The sequence below is a fragment of the Mauremys reevesii genome, linkage group 4, assembly GCF_016161935.1.
Source record: "Mauremys reevesii isolate NIE-2019 linkage group 4, ASM1616193v1, whole genome shotgun sequence".
NCBI classification, from domain to species: Eukaryota; Metazoa; Chordata; order Testudines; family Geoemydidae; genus Mauremys; species Mauremys reevesii.
The window spans coordinates 42,719,970-42,736,746 of record NC_052626.1 but is presented as its reverse complement, the minus strand read 5'-3'; the positions used below and the strand labels follow the sequence as shown (position 1 = coordinate 42,736,746).

Genomic DNA, 16,777 nt, shown 5'->3' with positions numbered 1-16,777 from the left:
GGGAGGACACAGGAACCTTGCAGGCAAGGCGCCCCCTGGGGCTGTGAGCGTGTGCCGGCTGGAGCATCACTTACCCTGACAGGTCTGTGTACCCTGGGAGGCAAGCAGGGTGTACCCCGGGTAGCAGAGACAGGAGTAGGAGCCCACACTGTTGATGCAGTGACCCTTCCCAGCGCAGGGATCTCTCATACACTCATCGTCATCTGGGTCCAGAGCAGAGGAACAGGGTCACCCGGGCAATACCATTAGCCCTCCCGTTTCCTACAGACAATGCTGGAGATGGGATGAGCAAGGGCCTGAAGGGACCCACCTCCCACACTCAGCATTTCCCTCCCCAGGGAGCCTGCTTGATGACACATGAGGGCCCTGCAGAGATGGGACAAGCCCCTGTTTGTCTGCCATCCACCACTGGAGGGCAGCATTGTCACACATGGAGGAGAGGGATGATTCTGCCCTTCAAACTTCCCCTGGCTACTAAAACTGGGGAAGCAGGACAGAGAGAATGATCCCAGACCACAGGGTTGTTCTGCTGAGGAAGGTAGCGGGGCTGGTGCCCTGCAAGGGGCCAGGCTTTGTGCTCAGGAGCAGGGGCAGCTCCAGGCACCAGTGCACCAAGCGCGTGCCTGGGGCGGCAAGCCGTGGGGGGCAGCGTGCCAGTTGGCATGAGGGCAGGAGTCAGGAGGCCTTCAGCAGCATTTCTGCGGGAGGTCCGCCGGTCCCGCAGCTTCGGCGGCAATTCGGCAGAAGGTGCCGAAGACGCGGGACCGTCAGTTCACCTGCAGAAACGCCGCCGAATCCCGCCGAAGACTGCCTGGCTGCCGTGCTTGGGGCGGCAAAAAACATAGAGCCACCCCTGCTCAGGAGCCAGCCTCTCGCCACATGCCCCAGGATTTGTGATAGCCGTTGTCTCCCTAGTGTCCCCTTTAGAAACATCAGAGCTAGTGACATACCAATGCATCGAGGGAGGCCAGGATGCAGCCGATAGCCAGGGCCACACATGCAGCTGTATCTGCCGGGCAGGTTCACACAAGTGCCTGGGCCACACAGATCAGGTACAGAGGCGCATCTATCGATTTCTGAGAGAGACAGTCAGGGTGAAGTCACAGGCCCCTGCTCCCCAGTCCCCCAGCATATAGTACAGGGATTTCCCTATTCCACGGCCCCCCGCCCAGTTACTAGCACCACCCCCATTTCACAGACAGAATGGGAGACAGCTCTGAGGCCCCTGCACCTCAGACAGCTGGCAGAGCTGGGCCTCAGCAGCCTCCAGCCACGACGACAGGGATGGACCCCCAATGCCCAAGAATGGAGGGAGCACTAATGGCCAGTACCTGTGGGATGGCCTGAGTCAGTGCGCCTAGTGGGGCAGACGTGGGTGGCTTCCTGAGGCTCCAGAGCCCCACAGCTAGGCACTGCCTATCGTCTCTACTGGTTCCTAGCTGGGCTGAGCGAGAGCAGGAGGCTGGGACACCTCGGCCCCAGCCCCTGCGTTGGAAAGCAGGGAAAGCCCATGGAGAGCTAGGACGAAAACAGCAAACCGGCTCTATCGGGCCTGGGCAGGCAAGCGGCTCCCCAGGAGCCAGTGCAGCCCTGGAACCAGCCTCTGGGAGCAGGGAGGCAGGGCGGGCACAGTCACAGGGGCTTTAGTGCCAGCTCAGTGTGGGCCATTCACATGCTGCTTCCTTTCCTGCTGCCTCCAGCCGGGTCTCACTAATCCCAGGGCAGCCAGAGGAAGCAGCTCAGCAGCAGTGAATGCAGGAAGGGCATGGAGAGGCCAGCAGAGTCCCGCACACGCCCCAACAGTGAAACAATCCCATCACCAAACCAACACACACAAACAAAAGGCTATTGTGGGAGGCGCATTCCACAGTAAGGTGCCTATGCCAGGGTTTCTTCTGAGGGTGCTTTTGGCCCCGAGCAGGGGCAGCGCTCCCAGACACTTAGACAACCCTAGAATAACAGAGCTGCTATTATTCATGCAGTAAACAAGCCTCCCCTGGGAGCCACACACTTCCCGCTCCACCACAATTTCCAGATGACTCAACTCTGACTGCAGCAGGCATTGGGCCAAAGCCACCAGCAAGACCCTGCCAGTCCCTTTCCTTGGGAGTCACTGCCACCCCCTCTGTGATTTCACTTCCCCGGGGAGCCCTTCCCTCTCCCTTCTGCCCAGAGACCCTGCTGTTCAAAGTGCAGCGATCCAGCTAGCCCCACGTATTCTGCGGACCGCCTCCATCCCTGTAGCCCTGGGCAGTCACAGCAGACACAGTGCGCATCAGGAGGAGCTGTATGTCAGGGAAATGACACTGACCTATGCTAAACACATGAATCAAAGAGAGGGCTCTCTTGGGTGACAGGTCTCTGCGCCTGGCTGGGCAGCAATGAAGGGCTGTGCTTATTCATAGCATGAATCCTAAGCTTCCCTTCCATGTGATCCAGACAAGGCTGTGTGTTATACAAATTACACAGTGAAGGGCACTGAAAGCCAAAGCATCTGCTCTTGTACCCACTGGGATCTGCCTGGATCCTTCAGCACGCACCCAGGCCTGGTGGGATCCGCCGGAGTTGGGCATACCAGGGATCCATGCGTGGGGAGGGCTCCATGTTTTGACTGGGTCACATTTCTCTTTAGGGCCTGCCAGGTGAGGCAGGTAAACCCCATTTAGAGCTGCTGACGAACCTGTGGTCTGTGCTGCAGCAGTGCTCTCCCCTGCAGCCTCTGGGCCTGGCTGGGAGGGAGGGCGAGGGAATGTCTCCTCCACTACAACCCCTGCAGACGAAAGAGATGTGAGCACCAGCCTGGGATCACAGTCGGACACAGGAGCAAGTGTCAGCCTAAGCCCTGCCCATGACCTCCCAACCTCTACGTCCCAGCACCTCACAATACCAAGGGATCGGCTGCAGAGCAGCAGGCGTGGGTGCCAAGCCCCAGCTCGGAGCCCAGCATCTAGGTTGCTGCAAATGTTATACTACATGACATCATGAGACCAGTTGTCACGTGATCCAGCCTCACTCATGTTATGGCAGAGAAATTTCACAGCCAGCAAGCTTGCCACTGCATGTTGGGGGTGCAGACCTCTGCAACCCAACACCCCTCTCCCCACCCTGTAGTGCCCATTACAGAGCCCAGCATGCAGAGACCATGAACGTGGACAGACAATAACAGAGCCCCAACCCTAGGCTGGAGGAACTGCCCTTCCAGTACATGAAATGGAGTGTGGCCCTCCCTGCCCTGCATCTCATGGGGCTGCCTTGTTCCTGCAGTGCCTGCCGATTCTGTGCAGCACAGTCCATTTGGAGCAACACAGAAGGAGATTAGGAGGTGCCTATGAAATAAAGCTGCCTTTCCCTGGCCCTAAGTTTATCAGCATAGCCTGAAGCAGCCAGCTGGGCCAACCCTGTCCTCCTTTCTCTTCTCTATTTGCAGCTTATTCACAAGCCAATTGGGCACTTACGCACCTGGGTGTGGGGCAGGTTCTTGGGTGGCATCAGCAGTGCCCTGTGGGTGAGAAACACAAACACAAAGTTTGGCTCTGCCTAGACCACCCAGGGATGTATTTAGCCAAGGGGTAAGAGAGAGGTGAGCTTCCTCCTGCCCCATCCTGGCTGCTGGTTCACACTAAGGGTACTGTAATGGCAGGTGAGGCTGCTAGTGTGTGGAATGGCTGGAGCCTCAATGTGCTGGACCCTATACAAAGCATTATGCCTACCCAGGCGCCTTTTAGATTTCTGCATTCAGTTCCCTCCAAGTCTCCTTCACAGGTCAACTGCATAGCTACAAACCTCAGGGCCAGGTATCTGCATTACCTAGTGCCCCAGATGGGAGCCTGGCTAATCTTGTGAGGAGCTCCAGAACCTGCACTGGGCAGGCAATCCTTTGGCAGAGATTTTCCCAGGGACAATCTCCAGAGTGTCAGTGTGGTTTCTCTTGATTTTTCTGGAGGACCTCTGGGAAGTTTTGGGGATGCCTACTGTGAGCTCTGAATCCTCAACTCAAAGGGCAAGAGTACTGACTCTTTGGCAAAAGACTGCCTTATTCAGGATGTTAATTAGTCATTGGCATTAACCACGCATTAACACAAACCAAAGCAGATTCCTCTAGCCTGGCTAAAGTCCTTCCCCCTCAATAGCTTGGCTTTCACTCTTTCAGACTGTCATCATTTCACTAATTCTCCAGTCAGAGACTCTTCCCAGCCCGACTAGAGAGGAAGGATGACTGGGAGCAGGGGGCTAGCTCACGACTAGGGGGACCTGAGTTCAAGTCCCAGCACTGCCCCAGATGCATGACCTCGGCCGTGTCACTTCATCTCTCCATTGGTGAAGAACCAGTATAATGGGACTAATAGCTGTTCCCTATCCCCTCCGTGGTGTAGTGAGGCTGAATACATTAAAGATTGTGAGCTGCTCAGATACTATGGCAATGCAGGCCATAGGAGCACACCAAGGAGACAAACTGGACGTGAACATTTGCTGTCAGACTGAAACAACCAAACCAAACCATCCCAAAGAAGCCAACACAATGAAGTCCCAAGCCCCATTTTTCCCTTCACAGATTACTTTAAGCTTTATTTCTAAATGTTTAGGGCACAAGGAGGCAAACCCCAAAATCCTATCATGGGGTGGGGGGGCACCATTCTCTCCCAACCCTCAACAATGGGGTGTCAGCTGCTCCCAAGCCCAAAGCATCAGCTGGGACTTCAATGTTGCAGCTGATCTGCAGTAAGTGAAAATGCCTGGCTGTCCAGGTGTTTTCTAAACTCCTCCAGCACCTCAGCAAACCCACCACTTTCTGGATCAGTAGCTACTTCCCCTCATTACTCCAACTCCAACACATTCAGTGTTTCCCTCTGGTTACTTTTTTAAATGATCCCTTTCCCACTAGTGAAGTTCATCACAAACATATCCCCACCCCATCATCTGCCAGCAGCATGGGCTTGACTCACCTCACTATCTGGAGAATGACCTGGAAAATTAAACAACACATGGTGAATTTCAGAACAAGAAACATCAGCACCCCACATACCTCAGAGAGCTCAGGCTGCACTAACCTCACTTGTTTCCCTGACACTGGCTAGGAGCCCCCCATTTCTCCCAGCACAAGATGGGAACTTGTCCTTCCAAACCTAGCACGCTGAGTTGCCTCAGTCCTGGCTCCTCTCCAGCATTGTCAGGGAACTCACATTCTAACAGACCCTGGTTCCAGTGACAACTGCCACTCCCCTCTCTGGATTTGCATTCCCAGCCTGAGTGCACTGGGATAACCACCCAGGGATACTCATGCCAGGATTCACACTGAGTCCCGCTCAGCAGTGCACATCTGAATCAGCTTCCAAGTGTGGAGGCATTTTGGCCATCTGGCAGCAGCAGCACCTGATAGCACAGGAGGATCTGAGGCTGGAGCTCGAAGGTTGCCCCTGTCTCAAGGCCCAGGAGGGCCAGGGAGCTCTGAAAAGGCCATGCCCTATGCCACTGGGATACAGGGGCAAGAGAGACTTGCATGGCTCTGGAGCTGACCCGAGTCCAGTTCAGCTGGAATCACAGTCCCTGGGATAGGCACAGCCTGAGGGTGAAAGAGGGAATTCATCCAGGGCACCTGTGTGCATAGCCGCTACTAATGTTGCATCACATCCCAATCTACCTTCTGCTGCTGAGGTTCCAGCACAGGGGAGCGTACCTGTGACTCCACCACTCAGGGCTTCCTGCAGCTGCAGCCTTTTTGCTGCCCAGGTGGGCATCCGGTCGCTGCTCTCCCCCTGCTCCTCTGAACTGAATGGCAGCTCTTCTGCCTCCGCCTTTCTCATGGACAGACGGATATCGGAGCTGGAGTAGGTGTAGCCATGTCCCGCTGGGCAAATCTCCTTAAAGGCTTCTGCAAGGGAGACACAGGCCAAGGCTGACATGTCGGGGAAAGGAGTAGAAACCAGTTGCAAGCACATGAGGCTGTCCTGGCAAGATCCAATGGAGGAACTGAAGATGCTGTCTTCTGCTATGCAGGTGAGAATGGCCAGGTGTGCGTTTGTGTGTGTACACATCCTCCATCCATCAGCCTATCAGAGTTAAAATACTGGTCTGTCCCATAGTTAGAACATGTCTGAGCCACCGTATGCTAGAGCATGGTGTGAAGGGTGGATGTTTCCAGCAGAGAGAATCTGCTCCCAGAGCTGGGTGAGTTCGTAACGGACACAGGTTAGCATTCACAGCTACTGGAGACTGAATCTCTCTGTTGGCTCAGAGCTGCCAGGGGGAGCACTGAAGAAACACTCCCCCACCTCTGAAGACAGCTACCACTTCATCAACAGGATAGAGCCAAATAATGGGCAGAGGGGGCTACACATGGCACTGGGGACCTTCTAGTACTTTGGCCCTTTGATGCACATGTCCAGAGATGCCTTCCACCCAGTCCAGGGGTGTGTGTAGGAATTCCCAGCCCTGTGGGGTTCTGTGCTTGTCTCTCTAGTACTTAACACACCAGTAAAAGCCAAACCCATCCTTGCTTGGTGTGTTGGGGCACTTGGAGGCTGACACTTCAGGAGAGGATAAAACTTTAACCTTAGGGGAGGCAGAGTGAGATGAAAGGGACTGCGCCAGGCTAACCCAGGCATGGGGAAGGCTGTGGTCTCCCTCTGGGGCAGTGCTGCATGATGGCTGCCTGGCGAGGAACTTCCCCACCTCCAAGCTCAGATGCACTCACTCGTGCTGCAGATCCTCCAGGTTTGGAATCTGCTCTGCTCCACTCCAGCCTCCAGAGCAGCAGGCCACTCTCAGCTAGTGCACTCTGCCTCCTAGCAAGCAACCACACAGATCACAGTCTCCAGCCTGGCCTGTCCCCTTGCACTCAGTCCCCCATAGACTGTTCACTCCCACTTCCCAACACGTCAGCATGTGGCAAGGAGCCTGCGTTGGTTCTGGGCCGAGGAGTCAGGGGAAGGTGTAAGGTGAAGGCCAGGCTCCAGGCTTAGAACACTGGGCACAGCTGGGCAGCGAGCACAGCTCTCACCTGACCCGAGCATAGGACACTTCTCACAATTCTTCCCCCATCCTTTGCCAACACGGCTGCAGCAGCAGATCTGTTTGGTGATGCTCTGGGCGAGTGGTAGGGCACAGACGCCTCCTGCTGCTGAGCGATAGCACAGCCCCTGCTCCATGGACACCGCCTTATCCGCTGAAACACAAGCCCAGGGTTAGTGTTGGAGGCCAACCCGCCATTTCTGCTGGGCACAAAGGGTCAAGGAAAAGTGCTTCCTGTCATCGCCTTCAAGGTCCTTCCCAGTTCTGCCTCTCTGTCACCAGCCCCATTGCATCCCTCCTCTGCTACAATACAGTCACCATCTGCCCACTGGTCTGCTTCTGCCCCATGGTCTCCACGCTGCCCCTACAAGTTGGCACCCCCGCTCACACCACGCCACCTTTGCCACTGGCTGATGAGGACTTTGGTGTAGAGCTGCAGGCCCCTCACCCGGAAGCTGTGGTTTCCATAGTATCTCTCTCCCCAGCCTACACCTGCTTGGGCATTCAGCCCTAGGACCTCAGTGGAGTGGGAAAATCTAACAGAAATGGCATGGAAGAGATGGGCTTCTATTTCGACTCCAGATACTCCAGTGCAGGTGCTCTCAACCCCCTTCCCCACAACTGCACCCCTGGGGAGAGGTCACTGCTTTCACGGCAGTCTCTGCAGAAGCTAGGTGCAGGCTCTCTATCTCCTGCATGCTCTGCCATAGCACTACCGTCATGTCGACTCAGTTACACACTCAACAACCCAATGTGAACAAGAAAGGGAAGTGAGAATCCCATGGGAGCTGAGCCCCACGGCCCTGTATGAGGAGAGCGCTGGGACAAATGGGTACACATCCATGCACACACATCATGCAAGGGCATGAATGCACGCACACAGGATCTCACACTGCCCACCCATACACACTCTCAAGGCATAGGGACACACTGGCACACACAGGGACACACTGACGCGTGATATCTTGTTTCCATCTGGCTCATGATCTGCTGGTTCCTGCTCACAGTTCCAAGGAAACTTTGGGGGATGTCACTGGGGACCCTGCATAGCTGCTTCCAGGCAGCCATGCAGGGCTTGGTCTCCTGAGCACTTACAGACACAGCGACTGCGGGATGGGTCCAGCATGGTCCCAGGTTTGCAGGTGCAGAGGAAACTGCCGCGGGTGTTCACACATTCGGCATCTTTACACAGGCCAAGCATCAGGCACTCGTTGATATCTACAGGGTGGAAGCAGAGAACAGAATCATCCACAGTGCCCTGGGCCTGCCCATTAACTTGAGTCAGCGACAGCAACACATGGCAGGGGGAACTGCAGCAGGAAAGGGAAGGGGCTGCAATTCAACAGGGCAGGGACCTGTAATGTCCCCTATTGCTATGTAGCCAAATCGCCGGTGCTCCCTTCCCATAGCCCGGTTGGGACAAGCAAAGAGAAGGGCAGGAAACAGCAAACTGAACAGCAAATTGACAAATCAAACCGTGTCCAACAGCCCCACAAGCAGCACCTTCTCTCTGAGGCCATTCCCAGCCCCCACCCCACCCCATGGGCGGATACTGACCCCCATGCAACCAGCAAACAGCAGAAGTCTTTACCTTCCTGAAACACAGTTGAGAGGTGACAGCAAGAGTCACCAGAGTAAATTCCCATGGGGTTTCCCCACATACAGGCTGGGGAAGGTCTAGCGTGAGGAGCTGCTGGGGGTGGGCTGCACCAGGAGCCTAGAGTGACTGAGATCAGTGTTTGCCTAGAGTGCCCTGGCCAGAGACCTGCTGACTCCCACACTGCTAGAAAATGAGAATTAGCAAAGGCCCCGATACCTAGCAGCATGGGAGAGCTGGGGAGTCTCTCTCTGTAGCTAGACAGGGGAGGGGAATTTTGCAGGTAGCATTTGGCTTCCCATGTTCTCACCTAACATTTCTGTCCCACTGATAATGGGTCCAATGTGCTCAGCCTTCAGGAGCCTCAGACGGAAGGGGCGAGGACAAGGCACTGTTGTACTACCTGGCCCTCTCCAGAAATTCCTGAGACACTACATCCCGTCCTGGATGCTGTCAGCTGAGAATGTCCCCTCAGTCCCCGGGCACAGGATTCCACTCCAGGCCCAGCAGAATCCTGCGGGGATCTCTCATACTTTCCCATCAACAAGCACTAGGCTTTTAGGGGAAGGGACCCTACATCAGTGCGAGGCCAGGACCTGGCAGGGCCCCTCAAGGCACTGACTGTATGGATTGTGCCCTCTGAGATTTCCAATTGTTCAATTTCCAAAACAGTATGAAACAATCTCACTGTGGCCTGGCTCTTTCTGCAGTCACAGCGCGGGACACAGCCTGGGACAGTCAGCTCCAGGCCCTGAGGGGCTTATACCTGCCATTGCTGACACTGATGCCCAGCTAGGTTGTTGGTAGGGACAGTGGCAGTGTCCTGTATCGCAAGGTCACCTGACTCTGCAAAGTGCTCTCAAGCTGATGCTTTCTCTAGGGGCCTGACCTGGCTGGCAGGGACCTCAGCAGGCCATCTAGTCCCCCTCCCACACCGAGGCAGGGTTAAGTATACCTTGTCCCATGGGCCGTGTTAACCTGCAAAAGGGGTGTCAAGAGCAAACAGCCAACCCAGAATGTCTCACTAGCCTCGCCTCTCTCCCTCCCTGCTGCTGATGCTCCAGATTCATCCAGCTGGGTCCAGTCACCATGAGCTATCCAGATGTGGAAGCTGTACAGCATGCAATGGGTTAGGGAGGAATTTGGGAGCCTGCCTTTGCTAGCTGAGCCCCAGGTGGGTACAATAATGTGTCAGGAGATTCCAGACTTTTCGAAAACCTCCTCCCCTCTGTCCCAGAGTTCTGCCTTGCCTGTCTCCTAGCCAAGTTCACCTGCAGTCTGCTTCCTGCCTCCTGCCCTGGCTATATCCCCTTTGTTTCTCCCTACAGCTGCCTTCAGATTCAATTGTTCTTTAGCCAAAATCTCCAAAATAAGCTAATGGAAAGGAATGACTGGGAAAGTTACTGGCCCCTCTTCCTGCTCTATCAGATCAGGCAACTGGTACTGTTAGTCTGGCATCTTACTTGTTCTACTGGATCAGGCCTCTAAGTCCCTCAAGTCCCACATCGCACCTTTGCTGTACAGCATCAGCACACTGGTCTCAGCTAGTCCAGTGTCCCGTAGGACGCTTGTATTGCAAACTGCTTCACAGGAACCTTTGTGATGACTGTAATCCCACATCTGCTGCGCACGGCCTGTTAGGTTCAGCTGCATAGATGGCTCGAATGATTGCTCTACTCTGGGATCCTCGTGGACACCAGATGTTGCATCTCACAAGGCTATCCTGGCAAAGTCATTTTTAAAGCTCTCAGACTGAGGCTTGGCAGGACTTGACTCATGAGTAAGTCTCCTTCCTTTCAATCAAATGCCCTGCATGGCCAGACTGGGGCACTGTCTGCAAAGGATGCATCGTCAGGAATCAAAGAGTGCCGGTGCACAGCAAGGACTGGGGGAACCTGCCCTTGCACTGACAGCCCTGCATCAGTCGGAGGAGTGGAAGGCATGTCTCCAGCTTGTCACTGGTGCAGCTGGTTCTGGGGATACACGTGGGAGAGCTAGCAGCTCCCAAGTATGAGCCATGGCTCTGCCACTGATGCAGTGTGTGACCTCAAGCAAATTCCCTCTCCCCTCTGGGCCATTCATAAGTTACTGACAGGGGGCCGGAAGCTCTCAGGAATGCTGGCTAAGTACTTGTTATCACCACCACCAGTGCAGCAGGACAGACAAGCATCATTTCCTTGCTGTTCCCACAGCTCCTCACAGTTCCCATCCAATAGAGACCTAATAACTGAGTAACCTCCCAGCCGGTCACATGGCCCACAGCAGGCAAGAGAAGATTCCCCTGCTGCAGAGAGTCCCCAATGCAGGCTTCAGACAGACCCAGCATCCTCTTCACTGCGCGGAAGATGCCAGCCGGTGCTTTTCACCCTTTGAGCATGGCACACTGAAGCAGAGCCGAGGATTAGCTGCATTGAGCATTATAGTGAAATGGAATAAACCTAGGGTCCAGCATATGGTACCCAAATGGACCTGTCTGCAGCAGCAGTTTGCCTCCCCATCTTTGCCAGGTGTAATAATTTCTAAATGGGAAACTTCCCCAGGTGTCCCTGTTCAGCCATGTTCAGGGAAGAGGGGTCATGGGCCAGGGGTGTGGGACATTTCACAGGGGGTAACTGGGGGCTCATGCAGCTCTTGCGACTGGAGATACAAGGTATGGACGTGCTCGTCTGGTGCACACATCTTAATCAGCGCCCTGGATCCTTCATTCCAGGAGAGGATGGAGATGAGGAGTAGCTTTCCCAGGGCTAGATACCACAGTGACACAGTCAAATCCCTGGAGAAAATCCTACAGATCACAAACCACCCTGGCTAGATAGATGGAGGTGCCAAACCAAGCCCTCTCACTGGTGAATATCTCACCACAGCAGCTTGCAAAGCACAGCAGGCCTTCTTCCAATGGAAAGCTAAGGTTCCTCAGAATGGAAACCAGAACCACAGAGAGGAACAACCAAGCATGCCAGGGGACAGGAGAGGTCCAACCCAAGAGACATTTCCTACCCCTCTGTCCTCACGTGATCAGAAATGACTTCCCATCCCAGGATGATGGAAAACCTATGCATATTGCCAGGCACCTGACCCACTATGCCCATCCTCCCCTCTGCCACTCCTGTCCCTCTGCTGGCGAGAGAGATGGCAGGGATAGAGCCATGCTATGTAGCACCCCGTTACTGAGTCAGGAACAGAGATTCGTGATATGTAGAACCAGAGGCCCAGACTCCAAGCAAGCTGGGGATCTCTGTCCAGGTCAGATGCTTGATGCAGTGGGGACCAAACCCCAAATATGGTGCAAACCCCATCCAGGGCTGAGGCTTAGTGTATCTATCCCTTACAAAGGCTACAGGGCTTATCTCTGTCATACACCAGCAGCACTCATCTAACTTGTCAGCCTGAGGCACTGAATGGATCTGACTTGCCTGGAGTCTGAATGAGCAGAGGGATAAAAGGAATTATAGTAACAAGCAGCACAAATTACATATTCATAAATGATCTGGAAAAAGGGCTAAACAGTGAGATGGCAAAATTTGCAGATGATAGAAAATTGCTCAAGACAGTTGAGGCTAAAGCAGACTGCGAAGAGCTACAAAAGGATCTCAGAAAACTGGGTGACTGGGCAACAAAATGGCAGATGAAATTCAGTGTTGATAAAGGCAAAGTAATGCATGCTGAAAAACATAACCCCAATTATACAGGTAAAATGATGGGGTCTAAATTAGCTGTTACCACTCAAAAAAGAGATCATTGTAGATAGTTCTTTGAAAACATCCACTCAATGTGCAGTGGCAGTCAAAAAAGCAAACAGAATGTTGGGAATCATTAAGAAAGGGATAGAGAATAAGACAGAAAATATCATATTGATGCTATATAAATCCATGATATGCCTACATCTTGAATACTGCGTGCAGATGTGGTTGTCCCATCTCAAAAAAGATATATTGGAATTGGAAAAGGTTCAGAAAAAGGCAACAAAAATGATTAGGGGTTTGGAACGGCTTCCATATGAGGAGAGATTAACAAGACTGGGACTTTTTCAGTTTGGAAAAGCAATGACTAAGGGGGGATATGACAGAGGTCTATAAAATCTTGACTGATGTGGACAAAGTTAATAAGAAAGTGTTATTTACTCCTTCTCATAACACAAGAACTAGGGGTCACCAAATGAAATTAATAGGCAGCAGATTCAAAACCAACAAAAGGAAGTATTTCTTCACACAACGCACAGTCAGCCTGTGGAATTCCTTGCCAGAGGATGTTGTGAAGGCCAAGATTATAACATGGTTTTTAAAAGAACTAGAAAAATTCATGGAGGATAGGTCCATCAATGGCTATTAGCCAGGATGGGCAGGGATGATGTCCCTTGCCTATGTTTGCCAGAGGCTGGGAATGGGCAACAGGGGATGGATCACTAGATGATTACCTGTTCTGTTCATTCCCTCTGGGGCACCTGGCATTGGCCACTGTCAGCAACCAGGATACTGAGCGAGATGGACCTTTGGTCTGACTCAATATGGCTGTTCTTATGTTCTTACTGGCAGTCGGGACTGAGCTTTGTGCATCTAATTTAAACCAGAGGGCTAGATTCCATCCCCTGCTCCAGCCCCCTCGCGTTTCTGTCAGTGCAGTAAAGCTGCCCAAAGTGGGCAACTGAGGAGTCCCACCGTATGGGAATCTCCAAGTGACACGGAAGCAGCATTGCCAGCTGTACACTACCCATCCTTGCCCACGCCCAGTCAGGGGTGTGGCTGGACCCATGACACAGTGCCTTGAGGGAAGGGGAGCCCACAAACCCAGAATCACGAGCAGCCCAGCCATTTCTTCCATTCTGCACATAGCTGGTTCTTATGCCTGTTGGTGCGTCTCAGTAATAACCTCAGGTGCACAGGGAAAGGGGAGCACATAATACAAAGGCCCTAGTGAGTCTACTGAGGGGCCGACATGGTCAGTGTCTGAAGAGGAAACCAGACCCGAGTTGGAGATGCTGTGTTCCATGACTCATGCATGTCACTAGGGTGACCACATGTCCCAATACTAGGGGCTTTGTCTTATATAGGACCCTATTACCCCCCCCCACACACACACACAATTTTTCACACTTGCTGTCTGGTCACCCTACATGTCACACACATTGTCCTGAAGCAAGGTCCTGGGTTTGGCACTGACACCTTCACCAGACTGCTTGGGGTTTCTGAGTCCTAGTGATTACATGTTGCCCAGTCCCCCTGTGCATTTTCAGTTAACAGCCGCAGGATGCAGCCCAGCTGGGGGAGGGATCCCCATCTTCTTCCCCTACCCAGCACCAGCCACCAGTTTCCATGACAATCTCTGCCCCGTGCTTAGCAGCTGGGTGCCACTGTCCCTGTTGCTGAATGGCTGGGTGCCGGGAGCATCAGGAGGTGGCCTCTCCAGTACCTGTGCTGTTCTCATTAACAGAAGTGGAGCTGAGCCCCTGGGTTGTCATTAATCAGTGGCAATCAGCAAATCCACTGGAGATGCTGCAGCTCCCAGCTATTAGCTCTGGAGGATTTGTGCTGCACAGCCAAACTCAGTTCCAGAGGGACAGCATTTCCTGGGATCAGCTGGATTGCTGGAGTTCAAACCAATTGGTGCTTGAACTTCCAGCCACTCTCTATCTGGCCTCTGTAACAGTGCTGATGCTGCAAGGCTGTTCTCTGGTATTTAGTAAGCAGAGGCAAGGAGGCATCCTTGCAAAGGGAGCTGGGTGGTTTGCTTCTCTGCAGTGGGGGCACAGGAGTAACCCATGCTGGCCTCCTGGCCAGCCATACAGAGCTGTGGCAGGAGGGCTCCCTGAGGCCCCCTCAACTCCTGCTTGGGCCCTGCTGACATGTCTCATTAATGCTTTAATAAAACCCAAAGCTCAGTAGATCCAGGGCTGGCTCCCAGGGTTTTGCTGCCCCAAGCAGCCGGGAGAAAAAAAAAAAAAAAGCCGCGATCGCAATCGTGATCTGCGGCAATTCAGCGGGAGGTCCTTCGCTCCGAGCGGGAGTGAGGGACCCTCCCCCAAATTGCTGCCGAATCCCTGAAAGTGCCGCCCCACTCCAGAGTTGCCACCCCAAGCACCTGCTTGATAAGCTGGTGCCTGGAGCCAGCCCTGAGTAGATCTCTCAGCCTGTTGGCTCCCTCTCAGCTAGGCTCCATCCTATAGACAAAGGCCTGGAGAACATCCAGCAGCTCTCATTCATCATCCCACTTCCTCTTCCATCTCTGCTGGGAAGGACCCCATGTCACCCATGAGATCCTTCTCCAACATTCTATTAGCGAAATTGCTCTCTTTGCCTTTGAACTCAGGTCCTGAATTAGCACTGGGCTCCCAGACACATGTCCCATGGCCACAGCAAGGACATGGGAATGTAAGTGTATGGCACCTCAAGGCACCAAGGCATCTGCAGGACAGTGCGTCTCCTGCCAGGCTCAGAAAGGTCACTAGGGAGGCAGAGCACTCATGGCCACATCTCTCTCTCTCCCAACACGTCCCCATGTCAGGAGCCACACAGGGGGTCAGCACAGAGCCCTGACACTAGCCCTACAATGATTGTCACAGGGAATCAAGGCCACTGTGCTGGTGACCATTCTCCTCTAGGACAACATGGGGAAGCTCTCAAGTGACTCATTACTTAACTCAGTGAGATGGAAAGTCCCTGCTAGAGGAGACAAGTCACTGGACTGCATGCCATGAGCTTGCCTGGGCAGGCTCAGACAGCATCCTCTAAGGGACACCTCATGGCTTATCAGGAATCATGACAATGTGACCAAGAAATTCCAGCTCCCAATCACTGCACAGAAAACATAGACTGTACGGCTGGAAAAATGTCAGATATTCCCCAATGAGGAACAGGGGAAAAGCCACCCTCCTCAGGTGGAGCAGATGAATGGGACAGACACAGGAATCCCCCGCCATCCCCAGCCCCATGTGGGGCAGAGTGGACTCCTGGGGTGATTGGCCCACACATAGACACCCTTCAATGTGGGGCAGAGGAAACTCCAGGGTGAATGGCCCACATAAGATACTCCCCAATGGGGCAGAGGGGACCCCTGGGTTGAATGACCCAGACACAGCACCCCCCCGATGTGGGGCAGAGGACACTCTGGGGTTGAAAGGTGCAGAGACAGGCCCCACCCTGGAGCAAGGCAGACTCTGAGGAGCCTGGCAGAGTATAAAGTTTATGTACTTGGTGCAGACAGATTTTCAAGCCAACTCACTTTCACCACTTCTCTCGAAAAACCCAAACTCACTCTCCCCCCCACACACACACAAAAAAAATCACTAGTAACTTGCAGTTAAAGTTGCTTCAGGCTACTGGAAATATACAGATCATTTGTTTTTAACACCGCTAAGTACATGCTGAACTTAGAGATGCACATCACTGATGCACGCACATGCTGGGAGAATCTTGTGGGTCTCATGGGTCAGAGATAAGACTGTTATCTGGGGAATTTGATTGGTATTGCTATGAAACAGCCTGAGCTGTCAGGGACATGCCATTTTTCTGTATAGTTAGTGGAATGTAGCTAGTTACTTTCACACTTTAAGGCTCAGGGTTCTGTAACTGTAACATTCCCAGTAGGCTGGCCCCAGGGCAGGAAGCGGGCAGCCCAGCAGGCAAGCGGCTGGGGCTTTCCCAGGGGGGGGGCGGCAGGGTGGCGGTGGGGCTGCCGCGCTGTGCCTGAGCGGAGGGTCACCGAGCGACGGACCGGACGACCTGCCGCAGGGGGCAGGCGACGGCTCGCTGGCGTCCGCGCGCGGGCTGGGGACCTCCCGCTCCCATGGACCGCGCGCAGCTCAACCAGAGCCGCCCACCAGCGCCGCCCGCCCGCGCGCTGCGGAGGCCCAGCCCGAGCGCCGCGACCAGACCTCCAGTCATGCCCCCGTGCAGGTCCCGCTGCCCCGCGGCTCGGGCGGCCCTCCGGGCATGATTGCTTGGGGCGGCCAAATTTGTAGAGCCGCCCCTGGCAGGAAGTGAACCCATTTTACACACAGGAATGATTATTCTCAGACTCCTTATCAGGCAGAGTAAAGGGATCGAAGTGGCATCCTTACCTTGACAGTGGCTCCGATTCAGCCTCTTGTATCCCTGGGGACACTCCACCTGTCTGTTTTCAATCACTGGATGAGCTAGGGCGACAAACAGTTTGGAAGCTTAGGGACTAGGGCTAAAC

At 53.9% G+C, this 16,777-nt stretch overlaps 1 protein-coding gene across 7 annotated transcripts in view; it reads right to left on the bottom strand.

Moving 5' to 3' along the window:
• Positions 1-16,777, bottom strand: part of LTBP2 (latent transforming growth factor beta binding protein 2) — a 143,554-nt gene that overhangs the window by 26,301 nt on the left and 100,476 nt on the right. For 3 of the 7 annotated variants that reach the window (XM_039533759.1, XM_039533760.1, XM_039533754.1), the window contains 9 exons: positions 16,659-16,733; positions 8,104-8,226; positions 6,998-7,162; positions 5,675-5,869; positions 4,944-4,963; positions 3,460-3,499; positions 2,681-2,770; positions 951-1,076; positions 75-203 (listed from right to left, as the gene is read on the bottom strand). In XM_039533759.1, coding sequence (XP_039389693.1) covers positions 75-203; positions 951-1,076; positions 2,681-2,770; positions 3,460-3,499; positions 4,944-4,963; positions 5,675-5,869; positions 6,998-7,162; positions 8,104-8,226; positions 16,659-16,733 — 963 coding nt within the window. The remainder of the gene's footprint in view (positions 1-74; positions 204-950; positions 1,077-2,680; positions 2,771-3,459; positions 3,500-4,943; positions 4,964-5,674; positions 5,870-6,997; positions 7,163-8,103; positions 8,227-16,658; positions 16,734-16,777) is intronic. The other 4 variants (XM_039533756.1, XM_039533755.1, XM_039533758.1 and 1 more) reach the window with 4 other exon arrangements.